Below are 19,934 nucleotides of genomic sequence, written 5' to 3'. Positions count from 1 at the left end.
TCTTTGGGCCATTATTCATCCATTTCCGTATTTGACGGCCACCCTCACCCACACCTCCCACACTCTGCTCTCTCCTCGTGTCTTCTGAGATGGAACCCAACACAGGAACATAATTACTGTGTGTGCTGTTCCGCTGCTCACGGTTCGCCATGCCCGCCCACAGCGAATCCGCAGAAGATGCTACAGATAGTCTGCCTTATTTGCAGCGTGAGCATCCCCATGAACAATACGTTTTGTGACCACAGTGTAACACTTCATAGGCAATCGATCCTCTCTATCAGAGACGGTGAGGAGGATCGATGAAGATGAAGCACGCCAGAGGTATGAGGCTCGTGCCGAAGAGCAGGGTCTGGACGAAAAGGAGATGGCCAGCCCCAACTCATCAAGTGACGAAGATGAGCCGACAATAATATCTTGGGATGACGGTGATCCAGAGAACCCGTACAACTGGTCACATGTACATTGCTCTGGTCGCATATCTACAGATCCAGTCACTAACGAGCTATAGACCAAAAAGTTTCTGATCCTTTGCTTAACCATGATGCAAGTCATCAACAGCACAATGGGCTCGGCCCTCCCATCCAACGCGATACCCTTCATAACCGCCGAATGGGGCATCACAAACGAGCAACAGCAGGTCTTGCCCATTTCCGTCTTTCTCATCGGCTACGTCTTCGGGCCTGTAGTCTGGGCACCTCTCAGCGAGCATCTCGGCAGGAGAATGTTGACCATTGTCACCTTTGTCATGTTCACCATCTGGACCATGGCCTGCGCCCTCGCACCCAGCTGGCCTGCGTTTCTCTTCTTCCGCTTCTTCACGGGCGTGTTCGCCAGCTCACCCATCGCTATCGTGGCCGGTATCCTCGCAGATATCTACGGCGACACCGAGACCCGCGGCCGTGCCATGACAGCCTTCATGGTCGTAAGTCATCCCTGCGACTTTCCCGGATTTCACTCCCTTGAAGCTTTGCTAAAACCTCGTAGACAACCACCTTCGGCCCTCTCTTCGCCCCGATCGTGTCCGGTTTCTGCTCCACGACAATAGGCTGGCGCTGGTCCTTTTGGGTGGCTCTCATCTACGCCGGCCTGACCCTCATGCCGATCCTCCTTCTCCCCGAGACCTACGCGCCCGTCCTGCTCCTCCGACGAGCACGAAAGATACGCAAACTAGACCCCTCCGCCGCCGTCATCGCGCCCCGCGAGATGGAGAGCACAGACTTCAAGCACATCGCAACCGTCGTCCTGACCCGCCCCGTACGCATGATCATCTTCGAGCCCATCGTCAGCTGCACGTGCGCCTACCTGGCCTTAGTATACACAATCTTCTACATGTCCTTCCAGGCCTTCCCCATCATCTTCCAGAAGCTCTACGGTCTCTCACCGGGTGTGGCTGGCCTCGCCTACCTCCCCATAGGCGCCGGCGCCCTGCTGGTGGTGCCCATCTTCATCGGCTGGGAGCAGGGCCATCTCCGCGCGCAACGCAACGGTCACGCATGGGCCAAGCGCGAAGAGTTCCGCCGTCTCCCTTTCGCCTGCGTCGGCGGACCGCTGTTCTTCATCTCTTTGTTCTGGCTGGGCTGGTCTTCCAGAGAAGGCGTCAGCTTCGTCGCGCCCATGCTGGCGGGCATCCCGTTCGGGATGGGCTTCATGCTCATCTTCATCGCCCTGCTCAACTATCTCACCGACGCCTACGAGATCTTTGCTGCCAGCGCTAACGCGGCGGCCTCGACGAGCCGGTCTCTGCTCGCTGTGGTGCTGCCGCTGGCGACGACACGCATGTTTAACAAGCTCGGCATTGCTGGTGCTTGTAGCTTGCTCGGTGGGTTCAGTGCTATCATGTGCATAATCCCCTTCATCTTTATCTGGAAGGGCGAGCAGATTCGAGCGGGATCGCGGTTTTGTATCGCGCTTCAGGAGAGGAAGGCTGAGATGCAGAGAAAGGTTGAGGAGCAGAAGCAGAGGGAGGAAGCGAGGAGGATCAGGTTGAGGGACAGTCCTGCCCGGAAAGAGGAGGTTTGAGCTGTTTAATGAATGAATGAATCGACGAAAGGTTTCTGAGGTCTATCTATTGAAGTAAGAGATGAAACGTCTACCGAGAGAGAGATGAGAATACCGGCAAGGGAGGCATACATAACCAGAGTGGTTGAAGAGGAGCGTCGAAGACATCCACTGAGTGGTAAAGGGGTACAAACCCTGAGTGAACACGGTCAAATTCTTACGACGGCACCTTTTCTCTGAGCATAGATCCGTATATCTTGCTTTGAGGGTGTCTAGGGGAGAAAAGAAAATGCCCGATGAGGCATGAGCATCACACGACCTGGCCCCTTCTTGGGGCAGGATGAGAGTTGAACATCGCAATGACGATAATCAACCAAAAGCATTAATCTATAACACATAATCAAAATTGCGTCATACCCCGAACCTACCGCCTCTCATTGGCTTTATGTGATATTCTTGAATACCGTGTGATAGACGGTGGGACGCAAGAGCTTATGTGATGGACGATTCTAACTCGTAACGACGTGGCTTCCTCAAGACTCAATTTTGACTTCGTCGTTGCCTTCCGATATTCTTTATTCCGAGGTTCCCTTGCTGTGATGCGGGTGTGACGGCCGAAGTTGCTGACAAGACTTTTCTCATATATTTGTGTATTTCCAGAGCATCAAATATGAAATTCGGTCTCGTCCGAGCAGCCTCTCTGACGGTACAATATAAAGAGATCGATTTATTGACACTAGGTATATCGCACATATCGCAACAACGAGTCTCTCTATTTTTCTCTGCCTCACTCGAGAACCATTGAAGCACACAGGCAGGCTTCGCACTTGACCCATGCCATTGACGTCCGCTACCAGCAAGGACCAAGATTCGGGGCCTTTTGGCCGAAAGTCGTGCACTTTGGGAAGGAGAATTAGGCTTACTGGCTTGCAACTCTTGAGGAGGGGGAGAGGATCTCCCACAAGACCAGGCTGTGAAGGCTTGCTTGCATATATTGATCCACATGACAATCCAACATTCCATTCGTGAAGTTACCACCAACAGGGCTTATCTCGTCATGTCCTAGCGGAAACATTGATCTGCCCGCCGGGAAGCTATAGAGAAGAGGAGAGACACCCACGCAGACCGAGCAGCGTTTGTGCAGCCCTCGTAACGATCTTTGGGTACCTTGCGGCTGGGCCACCGGTTTACAACAAGATTACCCTCGAAAAGTAGCTCATATACGATTAATGATTTGACTGCGTTGAAAGGGGATTTGTTTACCGAAGGACGAGCCTCAGGGCTGGTTTGGCGCTACTATAAACATACTTATAAATCGACTTTGACAGTACGTTTCTCTCTCCTCTAATTAATGAAAGCGTGGGTGGTAGCCTGAGTAGTAGCTCAGCCCGAAGCTAGGCGCTTGAGTCTGGCCAAAATCCTTGGACAGGTTGGCATATGGCCATGTTGTACGTGGAAGGAAGTGCAGAGAAGCTCGAAGCTGCCCTTCAGCAAAGTCAGCTACTAGGGAGGCTGTTGGTGGAACCCAGCTGTCCATATTGATGTATTCCAAAGCGTATAAACGTCTAAGAGGGTGAAAGGCTGTGACTCAAAAGCGAGCTTATGAGATTGAGACTCCATGCTTTGGGGACTTCGAAAAACATGCCAACAAACGTCGCCGAGCTGCTCTGTCACCCGATGAGAACAGAGACCTTGGTAACTTCGGGAATACCCGTAATCGCGTGACATCCTTCGCTCATTACACCCTTGAAGTACGCAACCGCCGTTTTTATATCTTTTTTTCCCACTCAAGCCAGGTACTCATTTTAGCGACTTAACCGCAGGCATAAGGCAAAGAAGGGGGGCACGCACTTGGGAGACGTCCTGCGTCATATCAGCGCTGGGAACATGTGCCTATTCGGACCAGCCTTGACACTGCTCATAATAACCTTACCGAGCGGTATTGCTAGACTATCCAATTGAATGGCAAGATTGGAACCCGCGTCAGAGTTTCTCCTTGCATTTTACGAAGTTGTGCTTCTGGCAAGAAAGTTAGTCTGCCAGGTCGGTTCTACATATCTGACTCCTCGCTGACTGGGCCATAGACTTGACACTCTCTATAAAATGGCTCTTTCTTTCTGTGTCAAAGGCGACAAACCACCTGAGATATATGATGCAGCTTCCAACCATCCCTTTCCGATCGATAAAATTGCGCAGCTCGCCCGAAGAACTACTCGCAAGGCGGATGGAGACAAGCTTCGCACCCCGGGGCAGGTCAAACGCTTCCAACGCTATCCTGACCTCCATCTTACCATCACCGGGATATTCTTCAGGAATAATAAGATGACGTGGTTGAAGTTTGCTGAGTGGCGCGCCGGCAGGATAGGAAGTCATCTAAAGAAGAGTACGGGATATGTATGGATTTTCCGTGGCGGAATTTCAACCATAAAGATTTGATTTGGCGGCCGCGACCGAAATAAAGCGGATGACGATGAATCGTGTTAATATCCATCAATCGTGTAATCACCACGAGGGTTTAAATACTCTAGCAAAAGGGGAATCTCTATTCCGATGGATAAGAATTCGTTTCAACATCATGGCTGGCGGAGCCTCCAAGGGAGTCAGCCTAGCCGTTAGTTTGACAAAGAGACCTCGCGAAGTCGCTCTTGATGAATTCATTAACAGTGTATATGAAGACTTGATTTTACAGTCGCGACACGTCGCGAGCCACATGCGCAGGCAGCATGTCACGCATCATAACCCAAGAAGGAAGACAGCCGTGGAGTCGACAGGGTTCCGATCGCAGACCAAATCCTCGGCAGGATACACAGCCGAAGTCTCATCTTTGCTGAGAAAATCTTGCCCAAGACGTCTGGTATGACTAGTAGACCTCACCTCTACGATACATCACCATCGGACCTCTGCCATATGTCTGTTCCGCTAGAAGAAAGAGAGCTTCAAGAATCTGCGCTATGATTTCGAATGGAATAGTCACGTGGGTATTACTGCCTCATCTTGAAGAACTTGACGCGCGGGGGTGAGTTGACAAGAAAAAACCAACAAAGCCTCGTAAACCACCAAGAGCTCTCTCAGGCATCGCCAAGGCCCTCCAACAGATCATCACGGCCCAGGATGCCAATAGGGTGAAAAGAGCGATAGGAGGGGCCCTAAAAAACCTGTTCCTTCCAGTGATTGCTTACTCAGTGACGTTCATTGCTGATGTGCCATCCCAAAACCTCAATTGGCAGACTTGTTAAAGGAAGAGGAACTTGGTACGGTACACAAGCCGAGTCAGGCAAAGGTCTAACGGAGCTGTGGAAAGCGGAGCGTCACGAGGGATGCAGTCCAAGTCCATAAACATCAAGGACACAGAAGTCACAATTCACTGAACGACAATAAAGTCTCACAAACGCAAGTCACACCTTATGTTCATCTCAAGTTTCACTCGAAGTCGAAAGAGAGTTGAGATAAACTTCCCGTCTCGTTTCAGCAGGCTGCAGCCAGCATACATGACACGGGGGGGGAGCGGGAATGTGGAAAAACCGTCTCATCATTTCAGACCAGGGGGTGTCGGAGACTCAAATCGCACCAAACCTCATCCCCATTTGACTGTTCTCGGTCGAGTATATAAGTATGTACAAAGTAGAAGTGAAAAAAGTTTTCTGGATTTTTTCTTTGAGCAAGAAACAATAGAAAATATATCTCTGTTTGGTCCCCAACGACCCGCTACGCGAATGCAATGATGCCCGTGTTGATCTTTCCCATAAAAAAACACACAGAAATGCTTTGGACCACCAGACAAGCAAAAAAGACAACCCTTCCAATGGACTCGCCATACCAAAAGGTTGTCCGCCCTTTTTCTTTCCCATCTAGACAAAAAAGAACACCACACCAAAAAAAGCAGGCAGGACCGAAGAATAAAGTGCGAGTTGTTTGTATTTTCCCACCCCGGCTTTGTGTTGTTTTGTACAAAAACTTCGCTTTATTTTCACCCCAAGAAGTGTATACAAGACAAAAAAGTGTAAGAAGGATAAGAATGTGTTTGTTCATGAATCATAGATTCTTCTCATAACCAAATATAGCTTGACATGCGGGGGGGAAATCAAATCTACATCAAACACTTAGAAGAGCTTGTTGGAGCGCTTGTAGTAGCCGGTAGGCTTAGCGGCGCCGGAGGCGGTGCCGTTGGTGGGGTAGGGGGCAACGGTGACGGTGGTGGAAAGGGTGACAACGTCCTCATCGGCGGGGCAGTCATCCTCCTCATCGTCCTCGCCGTCAGCACCGACATCACCGGTGGTGACGGGGGCCTCGGCGGAAGCGGTCTTGCTGGCGCTGGCGGAGGGGGTGGCAGCGGGGGCAGAGCCACCGATGGTAACGTAGACGGTGGAGGCGGGGATGGTGACGGTCACGGCGGAGGGGCAAGCGCACTGGCCGTCGGCACCGAGGGTACCGCTGGGAGAAGCAGACTCGGCGGTCTGGCCGGGGCGCTTGATGGTGACGGTGCGGGTGCCGGTGGAGGTGGCAGTGGTGGTGGTGGTGGGCTCCTCGCCGGCGCCGGTGGCAGAGCCAGTGGGCTTGGTGACGACGATGGTAGACTCAATGGTGGTGGGGATGGCGGTGGTGACGACGGAAGCGGTAGAGCCCTTGCCGACGGTCATGGTAAGGGTCTTGGTAGAGATGATCTGGGTGACGGTAGTCACGACATCGCCATCCTCAGCGGGGCAGTCATCGTCCTCCTCCTCATCGTCGCCGCCAGCGGTAGGGGGGCTGGTGACGGTAGGGTCCTGAGCAGAGTTGGTGACACCAGCGGTGGACAGGGGGATGGAGGGAGCGGCGGTAGGGGTGGTGATGACGGGAGCGGTGCGGGTAGAGCCCTGGAGACCGCCGGTAGAGTGCTGCTGGACCAGAGACTTGGAAAGGCTGGCAGCCTCGGTGACGGGGCAGACAACCTCGGTCAAGACAACGGTGTTGGTGACAACGTAGGTAGAGAGGTCAGAGGCGGAGAGGGTAGCGCTGCGAGCAGGGCAGTTGGTGATGGTAGGGGCGCATGAGGTGACGGTGGCAACCTCGGTGACCTCGACGGTGAGGGTGGTGTAGCCGGCGGGAGCGGTGGTGTTGTCGCGGCGCCAGTGGAAGTGGCGGGGCTGGTAGGCGGAAGCGCTGGCGAGGGAGGCCATGAGGCCAACGGCGGCAATGGAGGACTTCATTTTGATAGTTGTGTATGGGTTGTTTCCAACGACTCTTCAGATATCTCCACGAGGGTAGACGGTTTTGCTTGTTCGGATCGGGGATCGTAAAAGGGGCGAAAGATCAATTTCGCGGGGATGATTCTCAAAAGTTTTGGCTGCAAGACACAGTTTGCGCAAATGAACGAATGGTATACTCGATAGAGAGCGTGGGTTGAGGCTGAATGAATGGAATGTGTCCGAAGACTGACAACGAAAGACTGTGCGGTGGAGAGAGAGAAAGGTAGAAAGGGTAGGTGAAAGAGAGGAAGGGCGAGATGATATTTAGAAGGGGAGAGGGAGGTCAGAGTCCTTTTAGCCCGTGGAGCCCATGGTGGATGTACATGGGCATAGGGGCATGGGGGCAGGGGAGGGGAGGGGAGCCTGGAGGGACGTGGACTTGTGGATAGGATCGAAATCCTCAAGGCTCGAGGAGGAGGGTGGACTTTGATGGAGGGGGGTGGCCCCGGGTGGGAGCTACATTAGACCGTGGGCCCTTCATCTTGGAGGGTGATGGTCCATCATCCATGGAATATGAGAGAGAGTCTAGTCTCTACGTAGTACTCCGTAGTGTAGAAATGCCATGGACATTTGGGATTGCAGGTCCAGGGCCCGGCCGAGACCCGTTGCGCTTGCAAGGCAGGCCCAGGTTGCCAGCACAGCGAGGGAACTTTCCCACTTACACTACAAAGTACTCCATCCACAGAGCATACATGGGAGAGAGACAGAGAGAAAGAGAAAGAGGGAGCAAGGAACTTTGTCGCGGTTCGGCGGCATAGGCGCATCGCACCGCATTAGGGGTGGACCGACTGGGGCCAAACGCTTGCTTGGCCCGCATGGGATGACATGGATGCCAAGGAAGTGTACCTGACATGGTGAACCATCATCTGTGAGGGTGAGAAGGAGATGGCAGGACGCGCGAGACTAGTCCGGCACCAAGCAAGAGAAGGGTACTCTGTAGAGTTGTGAGTGAGTGGGTGAGTAAGGAAGCGCAGAGTGAGTGAGTGGGCGAGTAGAGGTGAGGGTAAGAGTGAGTGAGTGAGTGAGGGTGTGGTGTATGAGTGTGTGAGTGTGTGTCGTTGGGAGGAGGCACGGAGTGGAGTGGAGAACCACGGATGTGGTGGGAAAGAAAAAAGGATGACGGCGCCGGGGGGTTCTCAAGGACCCTTGCTCGATGATCCAGGGGGTACGAAGAACCGCTTCCCACCTTAGGAAGCTGGGCTAAGGCAGAGGCGAACCAGCGGCCACCGCACCGCTCGCCGCACAGCCCTCGACTCTTGCATGGGGGCAAGAGATGAAGCCGCCTTTATTTTTCGTCTTCCATCTCGAGGAGTCAAGCGTCAAACCCACAGACGGAGTCCTCTTCATTAAAAGACAGGAGTGAGATGACCCCACCTACGCCGGTGATGACGGCAGCCCGGGTAGTATTCGACAACGACGACGGCAATATGTGAGGGAATATGAGCGGTAGTCGTGATGGATGGACCTGGGTATTGAGTTGTAGTCGTGGAAGTCAGTGCTGAGCAGTCATGACGGTGACAACTGTGATGCTGGACTGAAGTGTAAGTGAGAAAGTGTAAGAGTGAGGTATCTAGACAAGGTAGGTAGAGAAGAGAGACCGTTGATGTTGACTCCTTTTCCGACCTTGTTTTTTCAAAGAGGCTTGAGCGATACGTACCGCTCGACGTTGTGTTTCCCCTTTGCCCAAGCAGGGAAAGCCTTCGGAGGCGCCTCCTACCTTACCACCTGTCAGCCCGTGCCGTTGCTATTGCCTCGCCGTGCGCGCCTGCCTGTCGTCCTGGATTTGCCAGTTGTCAGCGCACTTTTTGGTCGGCCTACCCCTGTCGGCCCAACCCCTGCCATCCCGCTCCTCATATGCAGGTACCGCCAAACATGAGACACAAGCGTGGCCAATCGTCCGGATCCACACCGTTCACATCAGCCCGAATCCCAGTCAAGATCGTGGCCACAGGCGCCCCGTCATCCCTGACTCCTAAAGTCACTGTCCAGGATGCGAGGGTCCCTGCGATAAGGTACCTCACCTTGCTGATCAAATTAATGAAAGATGTGATTGTGGACTCTATGGTCCCATACCTACGGAGCTGGATACGCTGTCATTGCACACTATTCGTACGCAGTATCCGTACATTCCTACGTATTAGCTGAGAAGGAGAAGAAGAAGCATCAGAGAGCGTGCATTTACTGACTCTTGCTTGCTACCCGGAGCCGTACGGAAGCTTCTTCCATGACCATCTGTACAGTTTCTCTGCAGATGCCAACAGACTACGGCAGTGTTCCGTGCAAACGTGACTCAGCCCTCTAACCAGTGACCAACTTCTAGATCTCTTGCGGATCCAGTCGGTGGAGAGCGTACCCGTACAAGTAGAGAGATTGATTGCTTCTTGATCATCGATCCCGCGCGGGCTGCTCTTTCCCCCTCGTTGTTGAGCTTGTTCTTAACTTCTTGCATCATGCCGGCTTCGCAGCCTATTCGTACACGTCGGTAGCCGACAGCCCCCCATACTCAGACCTCAACGTCCATCCGTACGCAGTATCCCGGGATGCTCAATTTGCTTTTCATTGAGAGACCATAAAACGGTGGAGATGGCCTGTTGTCTGTTGCCGCTGTCCCGTCCGCGGTGCCGAACCACAGGCATTGTGCCCTGCGCTACACAAGAACGACTCTTCATGCCTTTTTTTTTTTTTTTTTTTCATGTACACCAATTGGCAATAAGACCATGGGCCATCGTATGCTGTACGACATTCAGACGTACGAGCATCCGTCCGTATGCACGGCCGAGTCGTCCCTCGTATGCGCCCAACCCAATCTGTGCGCATATGCAAAGCTTCGGTCGACGGTGACAGGTGCAACAGACCGCTAGCAGACTGACCGACAGTTGGCTCAGGCCCGTATCTGTACGGCGTACCTACTACTACGGAGTACGGAGTACGTGTGTGGTCAATAACACCATCATAAGGCATGTGTCGTATTTTCGGCCTTGCAGACACGGCGATGCAAGTCTCAAAAGTTTTTTTTTACCTCCCTCAGAGGCTCAGCCAGCCGACCGTTGCATCAATCTGCCAGATTCTGTTTCCAAATATTCGTAGCTTACCGTTCTTTCCCCTCACATGAAACCCCAGCCATTTCTCACGCTCTGTCCACTCACCGTTCAACTTTCATTGTGATCTAGTCTAGCGCCAACAGTCAGCCAACGGCACATTGCTAGATGCAGCGGTTAAGTCTCGCCCGGCGGCGCCAAACCAGAGTGAGCCACAAAAGGGCTAAAAATGAAAACGCCATGAGAGACTGCCGCTTAGCCGGGGGGTCCGTCTGCTTGACGTGCGGTCTCCTCTCGAGAGAGTCTCCCCGTAGGCCCGTAGCGTCCTGATCCGCTGCGAAACCAACCAACCTACCTCGATGGAGGCGTTTTAGCGACCGACCTTAAACTCACTTAACCTTAGGGTGACCGTTTTGACCCTGCCCATCTTGATGTGACGTGAAGAGACGTGAGACGAACTATCCATAGACGCGCTGAAAGACAGAGAGATACTCGTGTAATGCGGTGCTAAATACGTGATGAATGGCGAGCGCGCCGCACGCGCGCGTGCTGTAGCTGACTTTACACTGCCGCCGACTGGAAATGTCTGCGACGAAGCGGTAGCCAGTCGATCCCTTTTGCGCCCCTGTTCGCATGTGTCCTACACTCCGGCACAGTTGCAACCTGGCGCCGGCCCGCCTCTCACCGCAAATTCTTATCGGGAGCCCTGCCCTACGAAAAAGCCATAGGCTATGTTTGTTTATAGTGAGTGACGTAGCAGAAGACTGCACATCTCGATATGCACCGCTTCCGTTACAGTGCACGAGTATTAACCGACCCTCGTGCAACCTGACCCCTTTTCTCTGCGGGATATATCATACTGTGTACGGACTATGGTGGCCATAGATGTGTCGGGAATAGTCCGATAAAGCCTGTCAATAGTGACATCTTTCAGTCGTGCTCAATCTTGTGTCAGGCTCCGTGGCTAGGGAACCGGGACGGAAACTTGGAAGCGGAGGAGAAGGTAATGAGTCGGAGCGGCAGTATGTCGGTTGGCTCAGTGGCCTCATCCCCCTCAATTCTTTCCCTCTCATTACTAGGCGCTTTTAATCGCTTGGTCGACTCGGGTACCTTGCCTTAGACCAGATTCTAGCCAGGAACATATCGAGGCACCGACCAACAGGGAGTCTGCGCTCAGCCCCTCGGTCCCCCCTTCAGCGGATGACCTAGATTTGCTGACAACCTCTCCAGTCACTGATCTCTGTTGTGCACCCGACTGCGGTAATCTGTACTCCGGAGAGCCAAATATCAGGGGGGTCGGATCAATGTGGCGTCTCTTCGGGGGGAGAATGGGATCGACGCGGTAGCCCTGAAATGGTCCATTGTGTGCGACGTTGTCGCGCCATGCAGTTCCAGAGTTGTTGGAAGTTTTGGAAGTATGTACTTGGTAGTCTGGCACTCTGGCCCCCAAACTGTCGCTGACCGACTGACTGCCTCTGCCTCTGCCGCCATGCTATTTCCCAGTCCACATCGTCCCGTTGTCTCGATGCAACTCTAGACGGGAGACAGAGGGCCACGATCCATCAACCATCTCCCATCTGCCGCTGTGGCCAGCTGTGCCAAGACATGCGGTACGTGTGCGCCGACGTGGAGCAGAGAAAATTTCCGCCTTCTCCATGATCGTCCATCAGAATCGAAGATGGAGTTGGCAACGCCGGGTCCAAGCTTTGTGAGTTGTCGTCCTGGTTCGTGGCCCGTGGTTTGTTCTTCACTGCTGCGGAATGTTTTCGTCTCAGATGCCACGAGGATCGAGTCGTTCTGCATCTTCCGGGGGCTTGGTGGAATGTAGAGCAAAGACTCGGATTTCCAAAGCTCAGCTCATGACCGCAGCTGGCTTCAGCTGGTACAACGTAATGCTCAATGTCTCTGGTGCTTTCGTGTGACCGACGAGAAGGCGTGGATGACCCTGCTGTAACTAGGAGAGCAGCCAACCCGGCCAGCAAACATGAGATCGAAACGACGGGATGATCTGATGGAAATGAGGAGCATCATCAGACGGAGCAAAGTTCAGAATCATCCAGGTACTCCGTACCATTGCCCATGGGCATTCGGCACAGTGACTGGAAGCCCAGTCCACTGCTTGAGTACAGTTAGAATCCTCACCATTTGGCTCTTGGCCAAGCATTGAACCCCCGAAGAGAAGGGTTTCAGACCCCCGAGGCGATCCCCTCGGCCCCCTCTGGAGACTGGCGCTCAAGTGTTGCCGCTCGCGGTTACATTTTGCACCGCACTGCTGGTCTGTCAATCCTCGTCAATTCTCTTCCCCCCGGAATTGGCGGCGGAGACCTTCATCTGGGAAAACCTGCGGGAAAACTGAGTAAAGTTGCACACAAGACTCCAGAAGTCCAGCCTCCGGGTCGTCAATCCACGGTGACACGGACCATGGCTCCTCGCCCCCTCCTCGGCAGGGGTGGAAACATCCAAATCTCCCCCTCAGGGTTCGCCCCGGAAGTCCCTGTCACAGAATGATTGTGTCGAGATTATGTCGAAATGTACTGTCTCCAGCACAACCGACACTTCTGTATGGACGGCTATGCAGGCAGCGAGGTGGTGGTGTTCTTTTTTCTTCCTTTCAGCTCTGCGGTAATAATAACCGTCAGATGAGCCGGCGAGTCGTTACCCGGCAGTTCCCAACTTTTCGGGGAGCCTGGACTGGCCGGGTCTGGGTTCTGGGTCTGGCCTGACCTTGACCAACGGCAATCTGCATATTATTGCGCAGCTTTGCGATGGCAGCGATCCTGCTGGGTCGTTGACTTGATTAATCTTGCAGAAAATTCGCGCTGGAAATTGCACACCTGGAGCTTACATTATCTTCACCTGAAAACCCTGGACAATGATGATGAATCTGGTCACTTCTGATGAGGCTTCGAGCTATTCGTATGCTGCCGCGTGCATCCTGTCGGTGGTTTCGGCACGAATGGTGGACTCGAGCACTCTGGAGTTTTGAGCCTGAACCCATTGTCAGAAGTGACTGGCCGATTGATTGATTGATGGATGCTCCAGCTTCCAGGTTCTCAGATTGCTTGTCAATGGAAGTTGTCAACGTCAGCCTGCACTGGACATAAGGCCACCCGCTGACGACGGTAACACGTCTCCCGCCCGGTCTTACTCCTGGGGCAAGGCGGGAAGGTGGTCCCGAATCGGTGACTTCAGCTCCTTCGGTTCCTGGAAGTTCCTGCTCCTCGCCGTTCGGTGCCTTCCTCCTAGGTTTAGCTCCTCTGCTCCTTCCTCCGCCTTTCCTCCACTACATACGGTCCTGCCCGGGACGGAGCCTGGACTTGTTACCTGTATCACCTCAGGCAACACTCAGAATAAGGTACCTTACCTTACTGAGATGTTCGTCGTACCTCAGATGTCACGATATCTTACCCACGACCACATGTCTCTCACAGACTCAGAGATCCGGAGGCCTATAGACTCAGAGACACCGGCGTCGGCCCATTTCATTGCATTTCGCCCCGCCATTTTGTCTTACACCCATCCTGGAAACCAACGCGGGATCGTCTTCCCCTTCACCTCACTTTCTCAACGCCTGGGCGATCACTGATCTTGGGCCAAGACACATCAACGCCAACCCGCTTTGCCTCCCGTCGTTGCTTCTTTCAACTTCCGCCTGCTTCACACCATCGCATCGCCTTCCTTGATTTGCCTCATGTTGGTCGCAACCGCGCCGTAATTGCCGTTCCCATTCCCTGATACGAAGGCTTGATGCTCTGTCAAATCCTGCTAATCAAAAAGGACCGACCAGGCGAACCAAGTCGGAACACTCGTCAAAAAACGTCAAACACGGTAGCTCCCTGGCTGGCTGGCACTGCCTACTGGGGAGTTAGGAGGGGTTCCTCCTGTCTGACACCCACGTCCTTGTTTTGAGTTTGGTCGCTTGCATTTGTTTGCACAGCATCGGTCGCTCACCCGAATTCCTAACCCTGTCGCCAAGTATCATGCGGCAGCTCCGTCCCCATAATCAACCGGGTCGGGTCATCCTTTCGACTACACATTAGATTGTTGCACGCTGAAGTCAGCGAAAGCCATTCTCGAGTCTGCGCATTTTGACAAATCTAGACCCGGGCAACATTCAAACCGGCATATTGAACGGATACCAGCTTCATCACTTCCATGTCTCGTGTGGAAAATTCCCACAAGCCAAGAAAACCTGCTGCGCCACCCGTTCGTACTTGCGGCCTCATAGGGCACAACGTCGGATCGGATGTCTCATTGAACGGGCCGCTTTCGACCGCCCTCCACTAACCCACGTGTCCGAGGCTTCCATTCCCGACCTCATGGCATCATCAGTCTCAACTGTCTGAAATCGATGTATCGATGGTTCCGTACCAAAACGCGAGCTTTCCTTCCCGTATCTAGCCGCAGCAAAGCTGCTTAGGGAAGATCATCACAGAACAGAGCATGTCGATGAGCCGTAAAACACCTTCTGGGGAACTAGAATGTGGCGTTTGCTACATGGATCGAGAGGGAACGTTGAAACTCGAATTCTTCGATGCCAAGCGGCACAAGATATTGTAAGCCCGAGGGTCATGGTCTGCTAATACTACCTTCTCAATGGGTCTGATTAGCAATAGCCAAAAGGCCATTTGGAGGATCGGATCAACAGCAATAGCTACGTCAAGAGCTAGTCAGTCAGAGGTTCGGAGCAGAGTCCTACTGAAAAGACCCATTCTGATTTTTTCTACACGAATGCTTGTAGATCTGGATCGTTTGCACGTTCAAGCGGATGATTTGAGATACAGATCCAAACGATGACCATGAAGACGCCCGAGAACGGTGCTCCAAGATCATGCTCCAAGATCATGCTCCAAGATGGTGCTCCCAACTGGTGCCTCGGACGATGCTCAAAGACAGTCTTGAAGGCTTCAGATAGGGGCCCAGAAAGGCCGACACTAGTCAACATGTACAACCCAAATGGCTGGTGTTGTACAGTCTGTTCGAACAGGATCAAATCGAAGCCAAGTTGTCAGTATTAACAACCAACACTTCAAACCTACTCCAACATGGATGATTACTCTGATAAAAGTTATGTTGGATGGGTTGAAGATGGGTAGCGGGTATATACAGATATCGAAGCAAGCGCTCACCCTCAGTTTTGAGTATACGCAGTTCACACATGCGGCGTTGCCTTTGTTACATGCTCTCACAAGCCGCATGGCATTTTTGAGGGAGGCAGCTGCTGGTCTTTGATGACCGCTGCTTGACCTGGGTGCCCGTGTTGCTTGATGATGTTGTCCCTGGTGACTGCCACCAGTGAAAGCAACAGATCCTCGAGAAGGAACCCTCAGGGGCACCCGCTGTTTTCACTCAGCAGAAAGATGACATCGTCAGGTCAACATTCCACAATTTGACTGGGCCTTCTGCTTTCCTTCTCTGCCCTCTACCCTCCACAGAAGAAGCTTCTTGCCAAATCCCCCATCTCCTTCAACCTCTCTTTTTGGCCTTGGCCTGTTGCAAGACAACCTTGCTCATCAGACTTTCATTTGCATCATTCTCCTCTTGGGCAGGTCGAGCAGTTTCTTGGATTGGTACCGAGTATTTTTCGCCAGCCATCCGACTATCACCACCTCTTCGCTCGTTTGGAGACCAAAGCAAACACAGAGAAAATCGAGCATCCACAGTGGAAACCCATCAAGATGGTGCACGTCTGCTGCATCGGCATCTCCTCCAAGAAAAAGGGGCAGGATGAAGACGCAAAGGCAAAGGAGGCGGATCCTCCCGAAGACACGCAGTCGAAGGACAGAAAGGCGAAGAACGCGAAATCGAAGGAGAAAATTCCAGCCCAGGTTCCGAAGCAGCCCCTTGTCGAATTGATCAAGCTGCCTCCTCCGGCCAAGCTGCCTGGAAGCAACTACAACATGGAACTCATGCTCAGTGGAACCAACACAGGGGGCTCCATTACGTCCTCTCAGCGCTCATACATGCGCTCTCCTGAACTGGATTTCATTCCTGATCCCACCGAGGTCGAATATGTGTCGGACCACGAGGATCAAATCGAAGCACCCAGAAGAAGTGGCCCATGGAGCAGACTCAGCCGACGCCGCTCTAACAACAGCAACAAGCGGTCTGACAGTCCCGACAGTGACAAGCGGGTGTCGATTATCAGCATTCAGAGGCCCTCTTCCAATCCCGCTGCTACGGAGATAGATGGCTCCCCGCAATACGATCAGGCTGCTTATACTTACTCTGTGAGACAGAACAACATGAGGCGCATTCAAGCCGACCTCGAGAGCGAGCACAGTTCGCGATCTGTCACGCCTGGAAGTAAGAGATTCCGTGGGTTGGAGACAGTGGTGGAAGTTCCTGGTGATCACCAAAGCGAGCGTCAGAGCGGACCGCGGCCGCGGAGCGGAATAGAGGTGGAGATTCCCACCGATGTTTCTGTGGTTGATGTCACGTCTCTGCCGCAGCCACCGCCTGCTGCCAAGCTTTCGAACGAAGGTGTTAAGGTTCATCCTATCGATATCACCACTGGAGACCGCCGGCGTAGCAGCTGTCCAAAGCCTGAAACCTCCACGAAGGTCACGGCAACAAATCTTGTTCTTCGAGAGCGAGGGTCACTCCCTGATATGCCTCCCCCGGCCCCGATTCTCCCTGCTCGCCAGAGTCGCGCCGATCAGGATGACGAGTCTTTCAGAACTTGGAGACTCTCCCAGTGTATCCCCCACTGCGATAGTCAGATGGCCCTCTCTCTTCAACCTCAGAATATCCCCCTCCCACTGGACGCTGAGAGCACAGCTGCCTTTGACGACAAGGAGGCTTCTGAGGCCCAATTTCAAGATGGTTCTTCCAGCAACGGCGCAACTCTGTGCGACATGGAGAAGCCTGATGGCAAGCTCGCAACCGAGCCCGTGGGCATATCTCAGCCTCGCCGCACTTCGGAATCTGCACAGTTCCAGGATGGCAGTGGCTGGGAGACCTGGCTGCTCGCCGAGAAGCTCTCGTCTCAGGAGGATTTCGTCACAGCTCAGGATTTGGATGGCAAGAAGAAGTTCGCAACTGCAGTGCCTAGTCGCAGCTCTGCTACCGAAGCTGGCGATGAGAAAGGAACAAACCGTCAACACTCGAGCCCCATCAGCTTTCCCCTCCAAGAAATTTCTGGTGACAAGCCGTACGCCGACTTGCCTTTGAAAGACGACTTGGAGGTAAAGACTACTTTGTTTGGTAGAATGCCCTTGCAAGCGAACGAGCCGTCCCACTATCCGTCATCTTCTGTATACTCGTCTATGCAGAACACACGTACCGCCTCGCCATCGGGCTTCAAGAATATCAGTGGTGACGACGATCGCAACAGCCTTGCTGAGAGTCTTATTGATCTCGACCTCGCCAACTTTGACTGTGGGTTTACGTTAATCGCGGAAGCTAGTATCTCAACTAATAAAGCAACAGTGTACAATCTCAAGGAGCAGCATTCTGATGAGAGTTATCGTACCGCCCTAGACAAGAACCCCGACTCTGACACGGCTGTACCTTCTATCATCCTATCAGGCCAGGAAGTAGCTGGCGCAGATGGTATTTGCTTCCAGACTGAGAACTATCACAACTACGGCACCGCGCGGAACGTCCCTGACCCGAAGAACGAGAAGCCTGGTTCAGTTGGTGGTATTGGAGGAATTTCTGGTGAATCCCAGATCGACCTGCCTAGCGACGGCTATGCACCGTCGCGAAAGTCTTCATTCCTCCAATTCCTGGGCATTCGTAGAAGCTCGAGTACCAAGAATCGATGGCAGTCGCATAGTCAGTCTTCCACGGAGCCCGCACAGCTGAACTCCTCGTCGGTAGCGAACCAGATGCTCAAGCCACGGGAGAACATTGAAATGCTTTCGAGTCACAGCATCACTTCTTCGACCCAGCATGTCCCGAACGACGTCGCATTCACTGCACCCAAGCTCACTGAAAGCGCCACCGTGGTCTGGCAGCGAGCTTTCAAAGTTGAGCACGACCAGCGCGAGACCAAGTCCACTACATGTTCCAAGAAGTCTGCCATGGCTAAAGCCAGCATGGGAACAATCTCAGTCGACGAGAACCACCTCTCTCACCCTACAGAGCGAGATGTAGTCGGATATCGCTACAAAGAAACCAAAGCGCAGGATTTTATCGCAACACGAAACGCCAGCCAGTCAAGCACTTCTCAGCAGTCTTTCTCCGGTACCATCATTCCCAAGAAGTCGGAGAACAACGAAGATGTCACAAGCACCAAATAGAATTTGGGCTTCCAAAAGATTGCTACACCTCCTTCTTCTTGGGCCAAGTGGCCCTCCCATGACAGAGCCAAGAGAACTAGTACTGCAGGCCCTGATGACGATATGACGCCGAAGGATTTTGCGGCAATCCCCGGTGCGGAGACAGCGCAGTATGTTGAGCTCGCCGGCAAGACTTCCATGCCCAGCGTCGTCGAGATCAAGAAGTCTTCTCAGTCCATGTCGAAGAAGCTCGGGAAGGCCATGAAGACCAGCTTGGGAAAAATGATGCCGTCCAAGCCCGGTGTCAAGTCATCTGCCCAACTCGAATATCCAGAGCTCGAAATCCTGCCCACCAAGGAAGGTTACAAAGACCTGGAAGCTCTCCAGAGCAGCATTGAAACCTTGAAGGGCAGTGAGCATGCCAAAATGGCCATCAATCCAGCTCTTGCCATTGCTGAGTTGGAGAACCAGCCAGCGTCTTCCCTGGACCCTCTGCCTGCGCGGCTCCACGAAGCCGAGCACGCGAGACACGAATCTGCCAATGATACCGCCAACACCGCCCAAAATGATGTTGCTCTGGAGAGCAAGAACGCTCACAAGGGTGGTACTGAAGTACCGACTATCCGGCCCGTTACACCGGCCAACATGATCATGCTTCCTGCGGGAGATTCCACTACCGCTACGACTGAGCAATGGGCTACCCCAGCCAGTCGTCTGTCTTACACCACAGCTCTCGATGAGAATGACGCAGGTGAGCTTTTTAATCTTGAATTCTATAGCTGTGGAGTCTTTACGCTTCACTAGTTGAAATTGCCTTGATGTACGATCATCCATTGAAGCTAACTCTGATTTCCAGGTGATGATCAGCGGATCAAATCTTAACTCTCGCAACACGACCATTACCTTCGCTGAAATAGAGAGGTCCGGTCGTCGATAGTAGTGCGGTATAATTCCGTGGCGAAGAGGATGGAGTAGCGCACCTTAACAGAATTTGGCACACTTTGATGATGCTCAGGAAGAGCAAGGAATGTTATGATCAAAAGCGGTGGTTTTGCGGCTTGGGATGCCTCGGCAAGACAATTCAGACAGGCTACGAGACCAGCTTTTTGTATGGTATAGGATGGGGTCGAGGTTTGAATTTCCCCATGTGTATAGTTCTTCATAGGCAAAAGGTTCCAAGGCAATATCTTCAAGATGACCTGAATGCTGCGGTGACACTGGTTCTGGTGACGGGTTAATGACTTCATGTCCGCTTTGTGCCAGAACCGTTCGACGGACTGGTGAGGCTTCAGTGAAAGCCACATGGTGGTATTATGGTGTAAGGTAGTACATCACGATAATCGGTCTGGTCTTGTCAATGGCAGGGACTGAAGGTCATGAATCATCAATTGCGTGGTATCACCTAGACAGCCAGCCAACGCCTCCGTAGTCAATGTACAGTATCAATG

The 19,934-nt window shown here is 53.0% G+C and overlaps 6 protein-coding genes across 6 annotated transcripts; 3 read left to right on the top strand and 3 right to left on the bottom strand.

Annotated features, from left to right (window-relative positions):
* Positions 1–149: 149 nt before the first annotated feature.
* Positions 150–2,019, top strand: CABS01_05620 (major facilitator superfamily transporter; the record flags this gene model as incomplete). The annotated part of the gene is made up of 4 exons (XM_060538988.1): positions 150–207; positions 261–457; positions 509–922; positions 985–2,019. 4 exons carry the CDS (start codon positions 150–152, stop codon positions 2,017–2,019), a joined length of 1,704 nt encoding a protein of 567 aa, XP_060405250.1.
* Positions 2,020–6,098: 4,079 nt separating this feature from the next.
* On the bottom strand, positions 6,099–7,184 carry CABS01_05619 (uncharacterized protein; the record flags this gene model as incomplete). Its single annotated transcript, XM_060538987.1, has 1 exon — positions 6,099–7,184. One exon carries the CDS (start codon positions 7,182–7,184, stop codon positions 6,099–6,101), a length of 1,086 nt encoding a protein of 361 aa, XP_060405249.1.
* A 539-nt stretch (positions 7,185–7,723) lies between these two features.
* CABS01_05618 (uncharacterized protein) lies at positions 7,724–7,987 on the bottom strand (the record flags this gene model as incomplete). The annotated part of the gene is made up of 1 exon (XM_060538986.1): positions 7,724–7,987. The coding sequence occupies one exon, from the start codon at positions 7,985–7,987 to the stop codon at positions 7,724–7,726; it is 264 nt and encodes an 87-aa protein (XP_060405248.1).
* Positions 7,988–11,794: 3,807 nt separating this feature from the next.
* CABS01_05617 (uncharacterized protein) lies at positions 11,795–12,064 on the bottom strand (the record flags this gene model as incomplete). Its single annotated transcript, XM_060538985.1, has 1 exon — positions 11,795–12,064. The coding sequence occupies one exon, from the start codon at positions 12,062–12,064 to the stop codon at positions 11,795–11,797; it is 270 nt and encodes an 89-aa protein (XP_060405247.1).
* Positions 12,065–15,939: 3,875 nt separating this feature from the next.
* CABS01_05616 (uncharacterized protein) lies at positions 15,940–18,507 on the top strand (the record flags this gene model as incomplete). Its single annotated transcript, XM_060538984.1, has 1 exon — positions 15,940–18,507. One exon carries the CDS (start codon positions 15,940–15,942, stop codon positions 18,505–18,507), a length of 2,568 nt encoding a protein of 855 aa, XP_060405246.1.
* Positions 18,508–18,609: 102 nt separating this feature from the next.
* On the top strand, positions 18,610–19,368 carry CABS01_05615 (uncharacterized protein; the record flags this gene model as incomplete). Its single annotated transcript, XM_060538983.1, has 2 exons — positions 18,610–19,237; positions 19,343–19,368. 2 exons carry the CDS (start codon positions 18,610–18,612, stop codon positions 19,366–19,368), a joined length of 654 nt encoding a protein of 217 aa, XP_060405245.1.
* Between the last annotated feature and the right edge of the window lie 566 nt (positions 19,369–19,934).

The sequence above is a fragment of the Colletotrichum abscissum genome (genome assembly GCF_030869225.1).
Source record: "Colletotrichum abscissum strain IMI 504890 chromosome Unknown Scaffold_11.1, whole genome shotgun sequence".
Lineage (NCBI taxonomy): Eukaryota > Fungi > Ascomycota > Sordariomycetes > Glomerellales > Glomerellaceae > Colletotrichum > Colletotrichum abscissum.
Note: the sequence above shows the minus strand (reverse complement) of the source record. Positions and strands in the feature narration are given on the sequence as shown.